We start from the raw sequence: 18,994 nt of genomic DNA on the forward strand, positions 1-18,994 counted from the left end.
GTGCTGAGATGCTGACGGAGGGCTGGGGGTTGCTCTGACGCAGAGATACAAAGGCGCTGAGGTGAGCTGTGTTTCCCCACCCAGGTTCGACCTGCAGTTAGCCCAGGCCCTGGGGGAGTCTGCCTTTGAGAAGAGCCTCCGTGAGAAAGTGTCGCAGGAGAACAGCAGCATCCGCTGGGAGATGGGCAAACTCCAGCAGCGCTTGGAGGTAAGAGGGGAATATCCCACTTTGTGGCATTATATCCAGTTTTGGGAAGAGCTCTCAGAGCCGAGCCATTATCTCTGTAATTATAGCTGAGGCAATCAGGCACAAGCCCAGCAACTTCATTCCAGTTTCTTTCAGTGCAGTTCTAGGATGCGCCTAATGTATTTAAATGCCATCATGCTCTGCCAGGAGAAAGGCTATCATTGTACATGAGTGATAACCACCCATGCTGAGCGCATTACCAGCCCCTCATTTCCACCGAAGCCACTTGTGCTCTTCTCCACGCCTCTACCCACAGCCTCACCTGAAAGAGGCCACAGGGACGTGGTGTGCTGGGGCTGCGGGGGCTGCAACGCTGCTGCAGCCACCCCAGGGCTTGTGATGGGGATGGGGCTGCTGGTGCAGGCAGGGTCTGAGGATGGTCCTGAGGATGCAGCTGGGAATGGTCTGGGTGTCAGGAGCAGGGTGCAAGCGCAAAGCCCCTGACGCCCTGCTCTGCCCCCCGAGCAGCAGAAGGAGGCAGAGGTGTCCGGCCTGACGCAGAAGGTGTCGGTGCTGGCCGGCCGCGTGGAGGAGCTCAGCACCCCCAGCACCATGGATGCCCGGGCAGTGCCTGCACTCCGGAAGCAGCTCTGGGACATGGAGGCCAGCGCTGCTGAGCAGAGGAAGGAGCTGGAGCAGCAAACGGCCGCTGTTGATCACCTGGAGCAGGTACCGTGGCTGGGGATGCTCACCGCTGCTCGCGTGCTAAGCCTGCAGCATCCCCATCCCTCCGGGGCTGTCTGCAACCGCCGGGCAATCCCCTGTGGGTCCTACAGCAACACCAGCGCCTGGAGCTGGAGATAGAGCGGATGAAGCAGATCCACCACAAGGAGCTGGAGGACAAGGATGAGGAGCTGGAGGATGTGCGGCAGTCCTGCCAGAGGAGGGTAGGTCGGCGATGGGGTGGGGATGATGCTGGCTGCACAGGGGTCCTTCCTCATCACTGCTTCCCCAGCGTGAGCCCCAGCCTCAGCCCCAGGGTGCAGAATGAGGGTCTGGGGCAGATGTAGGTCCCCATGTGCTGGAGGGGCTGCAGGGATGGTGCACAAGAGCCATGTGCGATGCAGCACATGAGATGCTGCTCCTGGTAGCACCAGCATCATGCTGAAGGCACAGCTCCAGCCAGACAGGGCTTTGTGTCGGGTGCTAATGAACAGAAAATACCACTTCAACAAGGCCATGAGGTCGGTGGCATGTGAACAGGAACTCCAGTTTCTGCAGAACCCCCGGGGTGTTTGATGTGGGGTGTGTGGTAGCAGCCAATTCGCATCAGGCCTGGGGCATACCTGGCTGGCCATAGTGAATTAACATTGCCGAGGCTCAGTGAAGCAGCCAGTGGGGCTTTGCATGTGCTATTTTAGGAAGGCAGGACAAGTGGAAAGGCAAATGAGGCAACCTCTGCTCCTCCTGCTCCTGTCAGCACAGACTCATGCCCAAAGCCATAAAGCCCTGTGTGCTACGGGGGCTGCCACGGTGCAGACACCGTTTCCCCCTGTGCTCCCCTTCTGCTGGATGCTGGAAGCTCTGGGCTGGTTGTGGGGATGCATTGCTGAGGGATCCTCCCCCGGGTCCTCCCTGTCCTTCCGCACCTCTCTGCCTGTCCAATTGCCCTGTGCAGAGTGGCAGCATCGCTAGAGATGCTGTGCCTTGCGGCTCTCTCAGCCAGCAGAGCCATTCATCCCTTCTCTCCCTCGCCCTGCATGGCCTGACTATTATTTTCCAAATGAGTACATGGCAGAGGGACACCAGAGAGCAATTGATCCTTAGCAGCCTGCTCCCGCTCCCCTTCTGAGCCCTGTTTCTGAGCAGTGGCAGGGATTGGAGCCAACTCCTCTTCTGGGTGGTTCAAGGCCCTGTGCTACTGCTCCAGAGCTGCAGGGGCACCCCTCGGGGACCTCTGAGTGTGGATTAGCTTAAATAGCCCAGCACATCCCCAGAAATCCTTTAGGTTTCTGGACTGCTTCCCCTTGCTCCCCTGGCTGTTGCACTGCCTGAGGGCAGCAGATGCTCCAGGGGATGTGGCCCATCCCTGGTCCCCATCCCTGGCTGCAGCGATGGGAGGTTTCAGTGTGCACCATCCTGGGGCTGCTGTGGCTGAGCCACACGGTGCCTTGGCGGGGGATGCTGGGCTCTGAGCAGGGCTGTGGTTGTCTCCCATGCACAGCTCCGGCAGCTGGAGATGCAGCTGGAACAGGAGCACGAGGAGAAGCAGATGGTGCTGCATGAGAAGCAGGACCTGGAAGGGCTCATCAGCACCTTGTGTGAGCAGGTAAGAGCACAGAGCCCACCCCAGGGGCTGCTGGTGGGGTGAAGCTCACTCTGCTCTCCTGGCTGCTACCTCCTGGCTGCTAAACCCATGCCCTGGCTCAAACCCCATAACAAAAGGGGTGTGAATGTGAGTGTGTGGATGGGCAGCAGCTTGGCTCTTCACGCACAGCCGGCAGCGATGCCCTTCCAAACGCTGCCCATCCGAGCAGTGGCACGTGCTGCAGCACGCACTGGGTGCTGGGAGGGCTCTGGGGCTGCAGGCATCGTGCAGGACCCAGCCAGCCCCATGGAGGGGAGCTGAGGGTTCTCTAAGCTGGGGGAGTCATCTGCTTTTCGCTGGTATTTTCATGCGAGCCAAACGGCTGGAGCGGCTCCAGCTGCCCAGAAAGGCAGTTCATCCCATTCCCCTCTTTGCAGAGGAATTCTGCCCCAGCCGCATTTGTTGAACAAATCCTTTTTCACTCTCTAATGTGTCTGTGGCAGTGATTGAAGTGCATGTAATGGGAAAAACACACACAGCTGCTCCCTGTTAAATTAGAAGGCGAGGGGCTGAAAGCTGCCTCATTGAGCAGCATTTATCGGGCTGGGCATCACTTAGCATCACCCAGCAGCCAGGCCCAGGGGCTGCCTCATGCACAGCTCCTGCTGAAGGAGCTCTGGAGACCAAGTGAGGTCCTGCCTGGCCCTTCCCTGGGGTCAAGGGGCTGCTGGGGCTGAGGGTGGCATCAGAGCAGTGTGCTCAGAGTCCATCTGAGTGCTGGTGCACCCCAGGGCTCCCTGGCGCTGATGCCCCCATCACACTGCACCCCCCTGCACACAGCAGAGGAGGAGCCGGTTACCTGGTCATCAGGCACCGTGTCCTCCAGGCACTGGCACAAGCTGGGTTTCACCAGCTCACCAACCCTGGCACTTGCATGTGTTCATCAACGGGATGACTCCGGGAGCGTTGGAATGCTGGGCATATTTCACATAGACACAAAATGGTCCGATGAGGCTTATCCATAACATCGGCCCTGCTCCTGGCTTATAAAATGTTGTGGGAGCTGTCAGTATAAATCTCGCTGTATAAAAGCAGGGTATGATTACAAGTGCCTCTCAGTCCAGCACGTCCCTCCTGCTCAGTGGAGGAGAACTAAGATGGATGAGGAGAGGGCTCTCGAGGAAAGACACCTTCTCCTCACCAGGACTGGCCCCACTGAGCGCAGTGGACGTGGCAGGGGAGAAAGGGACGGAACGGTGCAGCTAGGGAATTGCCACAGTGCTTGTGAGCAGTTATTGAATGAAATCCCAGCTTTTTAACCTAAAAAGCACCAGGCTGCAATGGTGGGAGGTGGTGGCAGCTGCCACTGATGACACAAAATCCATCAGGGTAGACCCTGAGCTACAGGGAAATGATGCTGAGCCCATCCATAGGGATGGCAGGGATAGCAGCAGCCTGCTGCGCTGTAGGCTTGCTGTAAACGCTGTGTGATTTGCAGAGGATGCTGTGCTTCAGAGCAGTTTATTAGAACAGGGGAAAGAAACTCAGCAAACTAATTAAGGAGATGGAACTGGGATGGTCTCTGGCTCCAGCACCAGAACAGGGTTACGGGGTCAGAGCCGCACGATGAATTTTAGCCACTGAACAGAAAATGGGAGAAGAGCTTTGAAACAAGAGATGTGGCAAACAGGCTCGATGGAGAAGCTCTTGTACCTCAATTGGCCTGAAATCCAGCACTGAAACCATGTCCCTGTTTATTTGCTGTCTCTCGTTCTCTCATCCTCGTAACCATGGTTGCTCTCAGCTCCAGTGGGGAGTGGAAAGGGTTTTTTTCCAGGGTGCTTCCCACTTCCCTTCTTTAAAAGGCGTCAGAGTAACGTGGGGACACCACATGCCTGGGGTGAGCATCCCGATCACCCAGCAGTGGTGCTGCAGCAAGAGCAGCAGCATCAGATACATCCCTCTGCAGCTGCCTGGGGGCTCCAGATGCTTTGCAGTAGAGGTGTGTAAATAACTCCTATTGGAGCTCTCCTCGCTGGCATTTGGTGTTTTCTTCCCTTTCCCCCTTGTGCTGGCTTTCCCTTGCCCTGGGCTCTGTTTTCCCCGAAGGAGCAGAGAGGGTTTTCTGGCTGTTTTTGCTTTCACACCATGACTTCCCCGTGCCAGTTCTCAGTGCAGACACTGGACACTGCCCCTCTCTGGCCCTGCTGCTTGCATCATGGGGGTGACATGCTCGGTGGTAAGAGGAGAGGGTGCTCCAGATCTGGGCACCCACAGTGCCTGCCTGTCCCCCCTGATCTCATGGCCAGGCTGTTCATTGATCCCATGGGTGGTCACAGGGCTGGCACGTTGCTGATGGACGCTAGGGGAAATGCTTTCAGAAGAACAGCTTTCTGGTCGGGAAAAATGTGGTGTTTTGGTGGAATCTGTTAGTTTTAGTGTTTACAAAGTTTATTTTCTCCCTTTCACCAACTATTAAATCATTTTAATGATGACATTGGTAATTTAATTAAGTAAAATAAATGCTATTAATGAAAAGATTAACTAGGATTTAAAGAATCAAATTAAAGATGGAAGTGGGGGGATTTAGATTAGATCTTAGGCAGAAGCTCTTCCCTGTGAGGGTGCTGAGGCGCTGGCACAGGGTGCCCAGAGAAGCTGTGGCTGCCCCATCCCTGGCAGTGCTCAAGGCCAGGTTGGACACAGGGGCTTGGAGCAAGCTGCTCCAGTGGAAGGGGTCCCTGCCCGTGGCAGGGGTTGGAGCTGGATGGGCTTTGAGGTCCCTTCAACCCAAACCAGGCTGGGGTTCCATGGTTTGATAGATGGAAAATGGTAATATCTGCACATGGATATTTGCTACCTTCTCGCATCATCCTCAGCATTACCAACGTGTTTCCCTGTTCTCAGACTGTGTGGGGACACCTCGGCAATGGCTGGCCAGGTCCAGCGGAGGCTGCGGGGTGGGATGGGGCAGCAGCGCTCAGGACAACCCTTTCTCCCTCCCCAGATCGGCCACCGGGACTTCGATGTGGAGAAGCGGCTGCGGCGGGACCTGCGCCGGACGCGGGCTCTGCTCGCTGACGTGCAGCTGCTGGTGGCAGCGCCCGCAGAGCCCGGCGCCAGCGCCCAGGACGTGGAGCGGCTGCGCAGGCAGGTGGGTGCTGCCCGCATCCCCTGCCCTGGAGCATCACCTCTCAGTGGGACCCTGCGAGAGGCATTCCCGCACCTCCTGGGTTTGAGGGTGGTGAGGGGACCCCGCGCTGCGCCAGCCCGTGGTGAGAAGTGCCTCTTGCACTGGTGAGGGCCTCCTTGTGAGGAGCACTTCTCTGTCATGAAGCCAACAGTGGTTAAGTATCTTTTTGCCTCCTTCTTTTTCCCCGCATCCCTATTAATTACCTTCTGTTGAGTGTTTTCTGTTTGTGTAATAAGGAGCGGTGCCTCGTTCGGGAGGCGTTGCCATAGGGATGCTGTAAAGCAGGAGCAGGGATTGCCGTGGATTTGCTGTAGTTTAAGTGCAGACAGCCCAGGTTCACAGCCCTGTGCCACACTTTGCCCCCCACGCCAGGGATGGCCTCAGCCCTGGGGCGAGCTCAGGGTCCCATGGGACAGGAGTGGCATGGGGCTGTCCCTCCACAGGCTGGCCCTGCATGTGCATCCCATTATGCCGGGACTGAGTGAACAGTGCCAGTCCTTCCAACCCACCCAGTAATTAATCTGTACTGTACATTTCCCCTGGAAACAAACTAATGGGGAAGCCTGAGCAATTCCAACAACACACATATGTAATTGTGGTAATAGTTCTGCATAAATAACATCTGTGAGCAGCAGCTGTTCCCACCTGTGCTGAGGGAGAAGGGGAAGGTGAGCTCGGCCTGGTGCAGTGTCCATGCCCATGCCCATGCTCACATCTATGCCCATGCCTGTGCTACTGGCCCAGACAGCCAGGGCAGGGGATGGCGTGGCTGGGCTGGGCATGGGCAGTGGGAATGGCCATTTCTGGCACTGCTGTGCTCTCTCTTGAACATTATTGAGCTAATGGCGCAGTGCTGCACTTAGCAGCAAACCCCTCAGTACTTCCTGAATCCTGCTTTGGGGCTGGAGGTGATGCACAGCCCCTGCTTTGCTCCTCCCCACCCATGGGGCAGTGCCCTACGCTCAGTGATGGAGCTCACAGCAGTGGGCTGGAGCTGAGGGACCCTTCCACAGGCTGATCTGAGGGACCAGGCAGTGATTGCATTGCTGGAGCATGGCCATACCCTTGGTATCCAGCCCCACCTTGTTGTGGGAATACTGCCTTGTTCTCTGAGCATCCTGGTCCCTGCAGCCAGGCAGGCTCCTGCGGGACATCAGTGCTTTCTCTTCCTATGGTGCCTTATGGCCCACGCCAGCTCCCTCCCAGCCTCTGCCCGGCTACCTCCTGTTTTGGAAGAGAGCAGAGAGCCCAAATGTTGGGGATGCTGACATTTTACTGCACCACCGGCACCGAGGCTCTGCCTGCGTTAAAATGCCGCAGGATTCTTTATTGCGTCCTTTAAATCGAGCCCATTCCTAATGGCATTCATGACGACTCTCTCAAAAGCCCATGCATCCTCGCACCAGCCCACAAACCTCCCCAGGAGCGAGGGCTTTGCTGAAATGCTACATTCCCGTTAATCAAAATCCATATGGCTGCGAGTGTAGCATTGTTTCTTAATAAGGCTGAAGCATCCATTTTACGCAGGTATTTAACAGATGGTGCAGCACAAACTCCTGTTGTTCTGAAGTTCATACATTATGCATTTTGGGAGGGGAGGGGATTTCAGTTTATTCCTCCCAAGTGGGAAAATTCCATTACACGAAGTGCAATGGAGGCTGGGATTTAATGAGAGCTGCTGGGATGTGTTTCCCTTGGATCTGGAGTTTCAGTGTGATCGTGGCAAGGGAAATGCCATGGTTGGTGTGGATGGGGTTGATCCTGGAGGAGCCTGGCGCTGGGCAGGTGGAAAAGCCCTTGGCCACAACACCAGCAGTCGGTGTGCTTGGCACCTTTAACACCTCCCAGCAGCCATCACTTGGTTCATTTTGGTCATGCCTGAGCCTTATGCAAACCCAAGGGCTATTTCTCAGCGCCTGGGAGGAAGGGGAGCACAGCACGTGGCTCTGCAGGTGTATGAATAGACCCGACCATCAGCACAGGCTGAGTCTGGGCACGGCACAGCCTTTCTGTAGCATTCAAAGTGCCAAATGCCGCCGTGCCAGAGCTTTGTCTTTCCCACAGTGAGTAGCTTCTGGCAGGCTCAAAGCTGGAGACACGAAGATGTTGGGGTTTATTTCTTCCCATCTGTTCCTTGGGTCATGCAGGGGTGACCGGAGGGCTCAGGGATGGAGGTGGTGGTCCCAGGAGGTGGAGGTTTTCTCACCGAAGAGGTTAAAGATAGTGAGAAGGGGATGCAGTGCAGGAAAGGCTATCGCTGAGGCCCGGGGATGGAGAGGGAAGAGGTGCCGTGCCAGGAGTATAAAAAGAGCCATTGACTTTAAGGGACTTCCATTTCCCCTGCAGATTGGGCACTGAGGAAGCAAACTACCCGCTCAACTTCGAGTAGGTCTCAATCGCCCCAAGCAATCGAGGGAGATGAGCCGAGGATTGCTCCTGTTGTAGTGCTTCATAATCCCCCCTGGTTTTAAAGGGAGGGAGTTAAAATCCACAAGTAAACCCGGAGAAAATAGCCTAAAAGGCTCCAACTCTCCTTCTTGGGAGCCTTTGGTTTGCTGGGAGCCGTGGTGTGCAGCGGCTCCCATTCCCTTGGGAGCTCTGCATCCTCTGCAAGGAAACCGGGACCGGGTGTGGGAAATGAGCAGCCAGCGGAGGGGTTTAGGCTTCTTTATGGTAAGGAAGAGAAAGAAAGGGTACCGAGAGAGAAGGAACTGGCTGTTCAGGTACAGCCGCCTCCGTCCCGGCACTGTGCGCTTGGGGGATGATGCTGCATCTCCCAGATGTTTCGCAGCCCATTTAAGACCATTGTAAGTCTTAACGGCTGAGCTATAAAAACCGGGAGCAGAATTAGCATTTCTAAATGGGGGATTTCGTGTGTATTCGCAAATGCGATTTATGCCACGTGAAAAACCCATTTGCGAGCTCGGAACCATGAATTGCTCTAATCAGGAATTACACGTAATTCCCATAATTTTGCAAATTAATGATCCCGGCTCTCCCTGGGCCGCGGCAGCGAGAGGTGCAATAGCAGGGGAGATGCGCTGGGGGCGAAGAGCAAAGAAGCCGGGGGGTAAGGGGAATGCGGGGATCTGAGCGTGCATTCTGCTCCTTTCACTGCTTTCTCTCCCGATCTCTCCCAGTTGGAAGAGAGCGAAGCGAGGTGCGCAGAGGCCCAGAGGACCCAGCAGGCAGCGGCGCAGCAGCTGGAGAGCTTGCACATGGAGCTGGAGACCCTGAGCAGAAGCAAGGCCCTGGTGTGTGCATGGAGATGCAGGTTTATTAAATCACCAGGCAGGGTGTTGGGGTGAGAACAGGTTGGACACAGAGGCCTGGAGCAAGCTGCTCTGGAGGAAGGTGTCCCTGCCCGTGGCAGGGGTTGGAGCTGGAGGAGCTTTAAGGTCCATCCCAAACCATTCCATGATTTATTAAATCACCCACCCATCAACAGCCCCAGGGTGGTTTAATGGGTGGATGCAATGACTGCAAGGGTGCAAGGGCACAGGGCACCTTTTGCCTCTCCTGGTAAAGCACAGGGTTGGAGGCTGGTGTATCCCAGAGGATCCCGTGGTCTGCGCAGTGCTGGGATGCACTAGTGGGATGCTGAAGTGGCCCCATGGATCCTCCCGCAGGTGGATGAGCAGCTCAACCAGCTGCAGCATGAGAAAGCCGACCTCCTGAAGCGCATCGATATGGACCAGGAGGACCTGAACGAGCTCATGGCGAAGCACAAGGCTCTGATTGCCCAGGTAGGAGCCGGGACAGCATCGCAGTCCTTGGGAGGGTGCCTAGAAACCCCACAGCCTGGCTGGGAGCAGCTCCCATTGGGGCACAGCGGGATGGGGACCCTGACACGGGATGCTGTGATGAGAGGAAGGGATGGGTCATGGCTCCAGCTCCTCCCACCCACAGCTTTGATTCTTCTTTCAAGGGGTGTCTTTAGTTTCAGTGTACAATCCTACACAATCCTATAGCTTCTCCCCTGGATCCTTTTCTATTCTTTCTTTATTGATGTCTCATGCAGAGCTCAGAAAGTGCTGACAGCCAGCCTGGGGCTTTCCGAGCAATATCCCGGCTAAGGCAGGCTCTCCCAAAGGATTGTACCCTGGAGCTGAGGGACCCCAAGGCTCCCAGAGGAGCAGGGGGAGGATGGTGAGGCTGACAGTTCACAGTCAGTGAATTGTACAGAGCCAGGAGCCTGCACCTGAAAGGACCCTGAGGACAGAAATGACCTGGACAACGTGGTTTCTGTCCCCATCTGTCCAACACGGGGAAGCTGCACTGAGTCAGGACAGTGAAGCTCCTCCAGCCCAGTGCAGGAGGGGCTCTTTGGGTGGTAGGAGGTGCAGGCAGGAGCCAGCCTTCAGCCCCGAGCTCCCTGTGGTGTGGGTCCTGTGCTCCAAACCCCCACCTCTGACCCACTGCTGCGCTTCCTCCTCCCGCAGTCGGCAGCAGATATTGCTCAGATCCGGGAACTGCAGACGCAGGTGGAGGATGTGAAGAAGGAAAAGCAGAGCCTTCAGGAGAAGGTAAAGCCTCTGTAACACCCAGAGCTGAGGAGCGAGAGCCACCCGGTGTCCTCTGGTGCCTGTGCCCAGCGCAGATGCTGTGCTCTTGTCTGACATCAGACCAAGTCTCTACCCAGGGGTACAAAGCCACAAGGGGAACGGCTTTAACCTGCCAGAGGGGAGACTGAGATGAGCTCTCAGGCAGAAGCTCTTCCCTGTGAGGGTGCTGAGGCGCTGGCACAGGGTGCCCAGAGAAGCTGTGGCTGCCCCATCCCTGGCAGTGCTCAAGGATGGACACAGGGGCTCAGAGCAAGCTGCTCCAGTGGAAGGGGTCCCTGCCCGGGGCAGGGGTTGGAGCTGGATGGGCTTTAAGACCTCTTCCAACCCAAACCAACCGTGATTCTATGGTTCTAATAGAGTCAGGTTCTTCTCTTCCTGACGTGCTGTGAGTGCCCTTGGGAACAGCGTGGCCCACGGGCAGGACGGGGCCAGGGCCACTGCAGGGCTCTGCCAGCAATGGCCTGGGGCTGGAGAAAGCTTTTCCTGGCAAGGCTTCTTCCCCTTCCCTTCCCTTCCCGAGCTGCTGGTCCCATGGGATAGGGCGGACCCCGGGATGGGGCTGACCCCGGGATGGGTGCAGGTGGCTGCACCGACCCTCCCGGAGTGGATTCCATTTTAAACATGAGTAATCCCATTAACTTCAGATCTTTGCTGGAGCGGGTTAAGCCGCCCAGCATCGAGCAGGACTCACTCCCTCTGACGCAGAGCGGGTGGTGCTTTAGAGATAGGCCAGATAAAAGAAAACAAATCCCTGTAGGTTTAGGTCAAATACAGAATCTGAACCAAGTTTTTAGCAGCATCGCTAAGGGGCAGTTTGCTTTGGAGAGTTCAGTGTAAGCCCTGAAGGAACAGCTTGGCCCAGGCAGATTTCCTCATAGGAGTAAATTGCACAGTTTTAAGCCTCCTGTTCTCAAAGAGTTTGTGAGAAGAGGAAATCAAAAGAGCCCCAGACACGTGTAGTGTGGCCACCACCAGCACACTCTTCACTCAAAACCACACGTTCCCGTCCTGCCTTTACTGTAGGTACCAGCAGCAGGAATCCTTCAGGAAGCCCAAGGCGATGCTTTTCACAATGCCCCATCAGTCAGCTCAGGGGCCATGAGGACCCCGGCATGGATGCGAGGGACGGGTGGGGATGTGGGGAGGGAGGGCGTCAGGGCAGGAGGTGCTGATGCTGCCCCTGCCCCTAGCTGCAGGCAGCGCAGGCGAGAGCAGCGCGCATGGAGCAGTGCCCGGCCGAGCGCTCCATCGTCAGCCGGCAGGAAGCCCGGATCCGGGACCTGGAGAGCCAGCTGGACTTCCAGGCCGTGCAGATGAAGCGCTTCGAGGTACCACCTCCTCACTGCTGCCGGAGGGGATGCGGAGCTCCGGGGCGGGGATGCTGCCACCTCGGCTTTGGGAAAAGGCACTTAGGGAGGGAGAGGTTGGGTCTTTGGCCAGCTCTGCTGTGCTTTTGGACAGCCCATAGAGCTCCTGCCCCTGCCATTATCTACATGCTTCACTGTGGCATCTACTGAAAGCCAACAGTGGGACCAAGTGCTATAAGCACCCAGAAGAATAGACAGTCCCTGCCTCTGGGTATGGAGCATGGGGCTGACTGCTCAGCACGACCATCACAGCACCCCTCCAACAGGCTCTGGTGCTGTCCAGATGACAGGATGTCAGGCTCAGTTTCAATACCTCACTGCCCCCATGGATCAGCACATCTGCAGGCACTCCGGGGTCACTGGGGTCTGCACCATCGCTTGCTAACTCCTCACCTCCACCTCCCCGGCTTCACTTCACACTCTTCTCCCCAGGTGCTGGTGCTTCGCTTGCGAGACAGCATCATAAAGATGGGTGAGGAGCTGGAGAAGGCGGCGGAGTCAGAGGCACGGGAGAAGGAGAGCACCAGGTACTACCAGAGGAGGATGGAGGAGATGAAGGCTGACATGGACGAGCTGGTGCAGAGGGAGCTGGAGTCCAGCCGCCGGCGCGTGGAGCTGGTAAGGGAGTGCTGCGGTGCCAGCAGCTTGAACCTGCCAGAGGGGAGACTGAGCTGAGCTCTTAGGCACAAGCTCTTCCCTGGGAGGGTGCTGAGGCGCTGGCACAGGGTGCCCAGAGAAGCTGTGGCTGCCCCATCCCTGGCAGTGCTCAAGGCCAGGTTGGACACAGGGGCTTGGAGCAAGCTGCTCCGGTGGAAGGGGTCCCTGCCTGTGGCAGGGGTTGCAGCTGAGTGAGCTTTAAGGTCCCTTCCAACACAAACCAGTCTGTGACTCCCTGATTCACCTCTCTATGGCTGGGCTGGCAGCGGCCGCAGTCCCTCTGCTCTGTGTGTTGGTCCAGGAAGGAGATTTCTTTGGTTGCACTGCTCCAAGAAATGCTGAGGAGTTGCTCAGGTCATTCCTGCACCTCCCTATGCTGCTTTTCCTTATGTTGGGCACTACGGCAGTGGTGCTGCAAGTTCCCTGGCATGGGGGAAATGCCCTCCTGCCAGCCCCCAGTGTGCCCAAGCCTGTCGTGCAGTGCATCTGTTGGGCTCCTCATGGTGTTCCAGGCTCCTTGTGGTGCTCCTGGCTTTGCCAAGCAACCCCTGGGGGCACAGTGGTTCATCTGAGGGTGCCAACAGGCAGCGAACCTGCTCTGCACACACAAAGCCCCAACTGGATCTGGAGTACAGCAGAAATAGATTCACCTTCATTTTGCAGTCCTTTGCCAGCATCTCTTTTCCTGTTGGTTGTTCCCAGTAAACAAAAGGGAAGCCGTGCTTCCAAGCAGTAATTGAAAGACATTGCATTTCTGCTGGCAGCAGAGCCACATTAGAAGCAGTTATTTTATCAATAATCTTTAATTTAACAATCAAGGAGATTTCAGCATTTATTTCACCCGATGCTGCCAGCCTTCCTGACGGGAATGGTGCTTTAGTGTGAACGATTCCACATCCCCCGCCTGCTGTGCCACGAACAGGCTTTGTCCTCGCTCTGCCAGCCTGAATCCTCAAGTGCTCGCACGCAGCTCCGGCTGCCGGTCACCCTCCTGGGCACGAGACAAAGCTCCTCGCTGCATGGGAGCCATGCAGGCATTGATGCTCTGCAGAGCCAGGAGATGTGCCGATGCAGGGCCACAACATCCCACCCAGGGGCTGCATCCTGCTGCTCTCCCTCTGGGTACCACCGCACACAGCTTCAGCTGCTGTGATAAGTGTGTGCTTATTGCAGCTTTGTTGGAATGGGATGTTTTGGAACACGGATGCGCTGTTTGTTAGGATACGGGTGGCTTCTTTCAACTGCATTTTTGTGTTTGTGCAGGTATTTTTAGAAGCTTTTGGAATGCTTCCTGTGGGGATGTGAATGGCGGGTGGAGCAAGACACGGGTCTCCTTCACACGCTTCTGTTCTCACAAATTATGTTTGCAAAGGAGCCTGAAAGGGATTTTAGAGGCACCTCCCTGGAATAAGACACAAAACCCTCATAAACAGACAAACTCATAAGCAAACACAGAGGGGTCTAGGCTTATCCAGACACCCAGACATTTGGGGTTATCTGGGATCTGCTGCAGGAAGAGGGAGCCAGACCCATCACACCCCAGGTTTATCCCCATGGCTGTTTGTGGTGGATGCTCCATGAGCCCACCACGGGAGCCAGGGCTGCCTCAGCATTCCCAGGAGCACAGCAATTCCACAGACTGTGTGTGCTCTTAACAGTGCTTAAATAAAACATCTTGGGAGAGCTGTGATGGCAGAGCCCAGCCCGGCTTGTCGAGAGGCTGGCAGAGAACATCAATAGTTAATAGAAAGCCACTTCCATCTCTGCTCCTGACAAATCCCCCATCCTTCCATTATAAATTCTGCATGAATTATTCACTTAACATTACTTAAGTCATGGTCTGCACCTAACAGGGGGGTTTTAATTCATTTAAATACACAGCGGTGACGTTGTGGAGCTGTCACTCACTGTCAGGCTTTAAGAGAGGCATTGGAGGGACAAAGTCATTGTACAGATTGGGTTGGAAATGCCGTCGCGTTCCCTGGGTTCCCAGGAGCTGGTGCTGTGCATGAGGTGTTGTGTTCCCACTGCTCGTGTTCATCAGTGCTGGTGGCACTGCACAGCCCAGCCCCACCATCCCTGCACCTTCAGCCAGGCTCAGGGCAGCTGTCTTCATCCCTCCCTCATTTCAACCCAGCTTCAGGCAGCGGGGCAGCAGCCTCCTGCCATTCGCAGGCAGCAGGGAGATCCAGCATGAGGCAGGGCCAGGCACATGGCTCGGCTCTGCTCTGCTTTATGACTTTTGTGAGCATGGGTTTTGAGCACTTTGCAAGCCCGGTGCCATCGCAGCGAGGGAGGAAAGTTTCCTATCGGTGAGGGTAGGGCTTGGCCCTGCCTGTCTCTGTCTTTGCTCTGGTTGCATGTCCTGGGTTTCCTCTGTGGAGCTGTAGCTGCTCTTCCAGTAAGCTCTGGATCCCAGCCTGCAATAGCAGCTCCTCGGCTCCCTGCTGCTGTGCTGACACCCAGAGCCTGCCAGGCCAGACCCAGGCGCCTGGGCAGAGGCTGAGTCACAGCCAGAAGCAGGAGATGGATTTCCAAGTTGGAGTCAGTCCTGGGCAGCCTCAAAGCAAGCCCCGGTCTCTGCTCACTGTGAATGTGCATCAGCTTGTGCCTGTGCTCATAGAAACATCTCCTGGTGAAGCTGCCCACTGCAGCGCAGGGAAGGATGGAGCAGGGGCTGGGAGCAGGCATGGGGCAGGGGTGTGGAGGGTGATGAGCTGGGACCAGCCACTGGCTGGGAATTCCCTCTTGAAGCTGTTTGAGGACAGGATGGTGCTGGGTGCTGAGCATGGCTGCTGGTGTCAGTGCTCAGGAGATGATTGGATGCTCAGGAGCCAGGTTGGATGGGGCTTGGAGCAAGCTGCTCTAGTGGAAGGTGTCCCTGCCCGTGGCAGGGCCTGGAACTGGATGAGCTTTAAGGTCCCTTCAACCCAAACCATTCTGTGATGCTGGAGAGGGATAGATGGTCCATCACGAGCACCAGGGGAGCAAGGCTGTTTGCAAGATGCCTCAGCTCAGCTCCTTCTGGTGTCCAGAGCCACCACTAAAAGCCCTGGACAGGAACAGGAATGCCATGAGGACCCTGTCCTGGACCTTGCCTTTACAGGGCTGTTTCCGCAGAGCTTCTGGCAGAGCATCCTTCTCCTTACCCGGGGGTTTGCTGCAGCAGAGCGCGGAGATGTGAGCTGCTAACAAGCCAGGATGGACGCATTCCACATTTTAGACACTAATTCTTCCAGCAGGTGCCAAGAAATAACCAAAAAGCTTCAAAGAAGCTCATGTTTCTGTAAGAGGGGACCTGCAGCTGCGCTGCTCATGGCTGAACTGCCTGAAGAGCTCGGGTTTCATGGGAGGAATCAAGCGGCTGCCTGGTGTTGGGATGGGAGCTGTGGGATGGAGCTCAGCAGCAGCAGGAGCCCCGGGGTCCCTCGTGCCCTGGAGAGTTGGGTGCTTCCCACCTTGTGTTGGGATGCCCATGGAAAAGCAGGGGCTGATCCTGCTGGGATGAAGTCCCAGTTTCAGTCTCATGCTGGAGAGGGGGTCAGACTCATTGCATCCCCTCCAGCCACCCTGCACCCCCCCGGGGCCCCGCTGTGCACCACAGGGGCTTGGCGGGCACTGTGCTAAACCCCTCTTTCTTTACGGAAGCTGGGAGGTTCATCAGTGCAATAATTAACTTTTTTTCACCGCAAACTCAAGTGCAGGTGTGAAGTTTTTTTCCACACTTTTGGTTTTCCTCGTGAAGGTGGGAATCACAGTGTAAATAACCCTTTTTTTTCCCTGGTTTTTATGCTGGCAAACCCCCTTTGTAGAGCAGCCCCGTTACCGCCTCGCACCCAGCGTGCTGCAGCACATCACAGCCTCAGCGCTCTCATCTCAGTTTTGTTTTCATTTACAAGCTTTAAAGGCTTTTCCGGCGCTTTCAATGAACTTGAGAAGCGAAGCGGGAGCTGTTTGCGCCTCCCGCCGGGAATGCCGCGCTCCCAGCCGGGCAAACCCGCAGCTCCCAGCAGGGTCCCAGCCGAGCCCTCTGATGTCTCCGCATCCCTCGGCCCAGCCGCCCCCTCCCGGCTCTTCCTGGGCTGCTCTTTTCTTTACGATCTAATGGCTTTGACAAAGCGGAACGACGACGAGCATCACAGGAGCCGGTCCTGGAGGTGATGGGGGAGCCGCAGACGTGCTAATTGCCAGTGGGGCAGGGCGTGATTCCCGGTGTGTGATCCCTTTGCCACTCCAGCGCTGGGTTCTTTAGGGGACCATCAGCACTTTGGCTGCCCGCACCCGTTACCGGCTCTGCCGCTCGCCCCGCCGCACTCGAGACTTCAAGCGCCTGGCTTTTGTCACGTCAAACTTCCCGAGAAGCCGGCAGTTAATTGCTTAATTAAACGTAATGACGATTGATGAAGGGTGCAGGTGCACTGCAGTGACTCCAAGAGGCGCAATCCAAGTGGGACTAATTAGATCCCACTTCACTCGAGGTGGAGGGGAGCTGTTGGGGTTGTGTTGTGACAGCAGAGCTGCAAACAGCAATAAAAGGCGGCTGCTCTGCGGTGCCTGCCCTGGCATCCTTCACAGCCCCCCAGGTTGTCTCACTGCTGCTTTGCTTCAGCGCTTTTTAACTGATTTTCGTAGGTTCCTGAGGCAAAATCAGTTGAAAAAGAAGCTCTTGAGACAAAGAGGGTTTAGAAGGTGTCCCTGCCCCCTTTCCCCCTCCCTTTTCTGCTCAGAGGAAACAAAAAGCCAGCCATGCTGGGCAGTTCATCCTGAGTGAGGATGCACATGCTCAGACCAGTTACTGTATTAAAAGGGAAATGCTTCTGGCATTTACATTTAGATTGAAACGGGTGTCAAAGATGTCTGGTAGCTCCTGGGATAACAGCGCCTGATGCTGCAACAATTCTTGTCAGTTTGTATTATAAAGATAGGGTTGGGTTTTTTTTTGCATTTGAGATGTAATTACATTGACATAATTATTCTCTTCCTTTAGACAATTGTATGGTGCAGAGTCAAACATAAAGTATCTGTGCACGAGAGCTGGGATGGAGCATTGAGACAGGTGGGATGTGGGGTTTGCAGCCTGCTCCCCACCACAGCACTGCCATCATGAGCACAGCGTGATGGACGTGGCTGCTCTGTGGCTCCGTACACACAAGCCTTTCTCTTTTGCAGTGATTTGAGCCCAAAATGCTGAGCAGCACATTTACTCAGAGCATTTCCCCTTGCTCTGCCTCTGGCCAAGCTCTGGCTCTGCCCTCCTCCTCCTTCTCCTCTTCCTCTCTGGCTGCAGCATCCTCTGGAGCCCCTACTGAAAGGCAGGGCACAGAAATGGAGCAGTATCACTTCTCTTTCCCCCATCTTCTTGCTGCAGATTTATATCACCAGAGTTCACTTTACAGCAGTGCCCCAAGAGCTGAAATTCCCTTTCTGAGCAGGCTCATGCAAGTCTCCTGGCAGGGACCGACCCTGGGTCAGCCTCTGAAGGAGGCTGGTGCCTCCCTCTGTATCCAGCCAGCCCGGGTACATGGGATGATGTACCTCTGCTAGAAGGAGTCTGGTTTGGTGGCATCGCTGTGCTTGAGCTGTATCAACTCCCATTAAGAAACTGGTATTTCCAGGCTTACATTGATATCGTCGCTTGGGTGGCTTGTGGGCAGGGGACACCACGGTTACCTGCAGTGCCGTGCAGCCCCCAAACTGCCCTGATGCCCTGGGCAGCCCCTGCCATGCAGTGTGGGTGCCATGGACCATGGGAGGGAGCTGAGCTGGAGCCCTGGCTCAGCAGCATCATTCCCTCGGTGGTCCTGCTTCTTTTGCTGTGCCCATGGCTGTGATGCAGCAGGGCTGGCGGGGGACTCCCCCCCAGGCTCTGGACATGCTGTTTGCTGCTCTTGCAGCTGTATCCAGGGGAAGCAGGGTCAGGGTGAAGGAGGGCAGCACGCTGCTGTGTCCTCCCCATCACTCACTGCCAGGTTAATGACAGCAGAAGGGAAGAAAGGGATTAAATGCAGCCACTGAGCTACACTTAATTTGCGCAGTGTCCTGGAGCTGAGGAACCGGTTCAGTAGAGGCTCTTATCGGCCTGTTTGAATGGTTGAGCTCTGTATCTGGTGGCTGGTTTACTGCCTGGTCCTGCATTATACAGGCACAAAACCAACCAGAGCTCGGGGCTCTCTTCGCCTCTCTTCACCCTTTCACCGTGTCCCTCCTCCCAAGCCTGTTTGCAGGGTCAGACCCAGTGTGGGGAGCATCTCCAAGAGCCTTGGAGCAGTTTCCATGATGAAGCAGGTCCTTTCCACCCCCTGCATTTGCCCAAGCCAGGAGGGAAGCAAAGGGCTGGGAGTTTCCAATGGCTTTTGACAGCGTTCTGGTTTTTACCAGTACCACTGTGTTTGCAGACCCAGCTGATGCTGCACAGCCCGAACCGGGCTGTTCCTTTGCGTGTTTCCATGAACTGGAATGCTCCTCCCCACGGGCCCGTGTGCCTGCTGATTCCAGGGCTCCCATTATTTACCCTGACAGGCTGCCGGCCCCGGCGCCACGGCCTGTCACAGCCTGCACTGCAAATCATCTCTCACCTTGTCACCGCCGAGATGGCAATTTTACAGCTGGCAGCTCCAATCACGGTGAATGTGCAGCCCCGTCTCCCTGTGCCGTGTGATGCTCTGGAAACGGCACCGAGAAAAGACCTGGCAGTGCCGGGTCAGCATTCCCGGTGTG

The 18,994-nt window shown here is 56.1% G+C and overlaps 1 protein-coding gene across 1 annotated transcript in view; it reads left to right on the forward strand.

Annotated features, from left to right (window-relative positions):
• MYO18B (myosin XVIIIB) overlaps nucleotides 1–18,994 on the forward strand; it is a 59,609-nt gene that overhangs the window by 30,289 nt on the left and 10,326 nt on the right. The window contains exons 30-39 of the mRNA XM_061466517.1: nucleotides 85–208; nucleotides 716–916; nucleotides 1,024–1,134; nucleotides 2,412–2,516; nucleotides 5,503–5,649; nucleotides 8,829–8,942; nucleotides 9,318–9,434; nucleotides 10,131–10,214; nucleotides 11,444–11,581; nucleotides 12,053–12,238. Of these exons, the coding sequence (XP_061322501.1) occupies nucleotides 85–208; nucleotides 716–916; nucleotides 1,024–1,134; nucleotides 2,412–2,516; nucleotides 5,503–5,649; nucleotides 8,829–8,942; nucleotides 9,318–9,434; nucleotides 10,131–10,214; nucleotides 11,444–11,581; nucleotides 12,053–12,238 (1,327 nt within the window). The remainder of the gene's footprint in view (nucleotides 1–84; nucleotides 209–715; nucleotides 917–1,023; nucleotides 1,135–2,411; nucleotides 2,517–5,502; nucleotides 5,650–8,828; nucleotides 8,943–9,317; nucleotides 9,435–10,130; nucleotides 10,215–11,443; nucleotides 11,582–12,052; nucleotides 12,239–18,994) is intronic.

This window comes from Pezoporus flaviventris, unplaced genomic scaffold, assembly GCF_033815535.1.
Source record: "Pezoporus flaviventris isolate CSIRO_AGI_PZ_B2104156 unplaced genomic scaffold, CSIRO_AGI_Pfla_v1 ptg000041l, whole genome shotgun sequence".
Classification (NCBI taxonomy): Eukaryota; Metazoa; Chordata; class Aves; order Psittaciformes; family Psittacidae; genus Pezoporus; species Pezoporus flaviventris.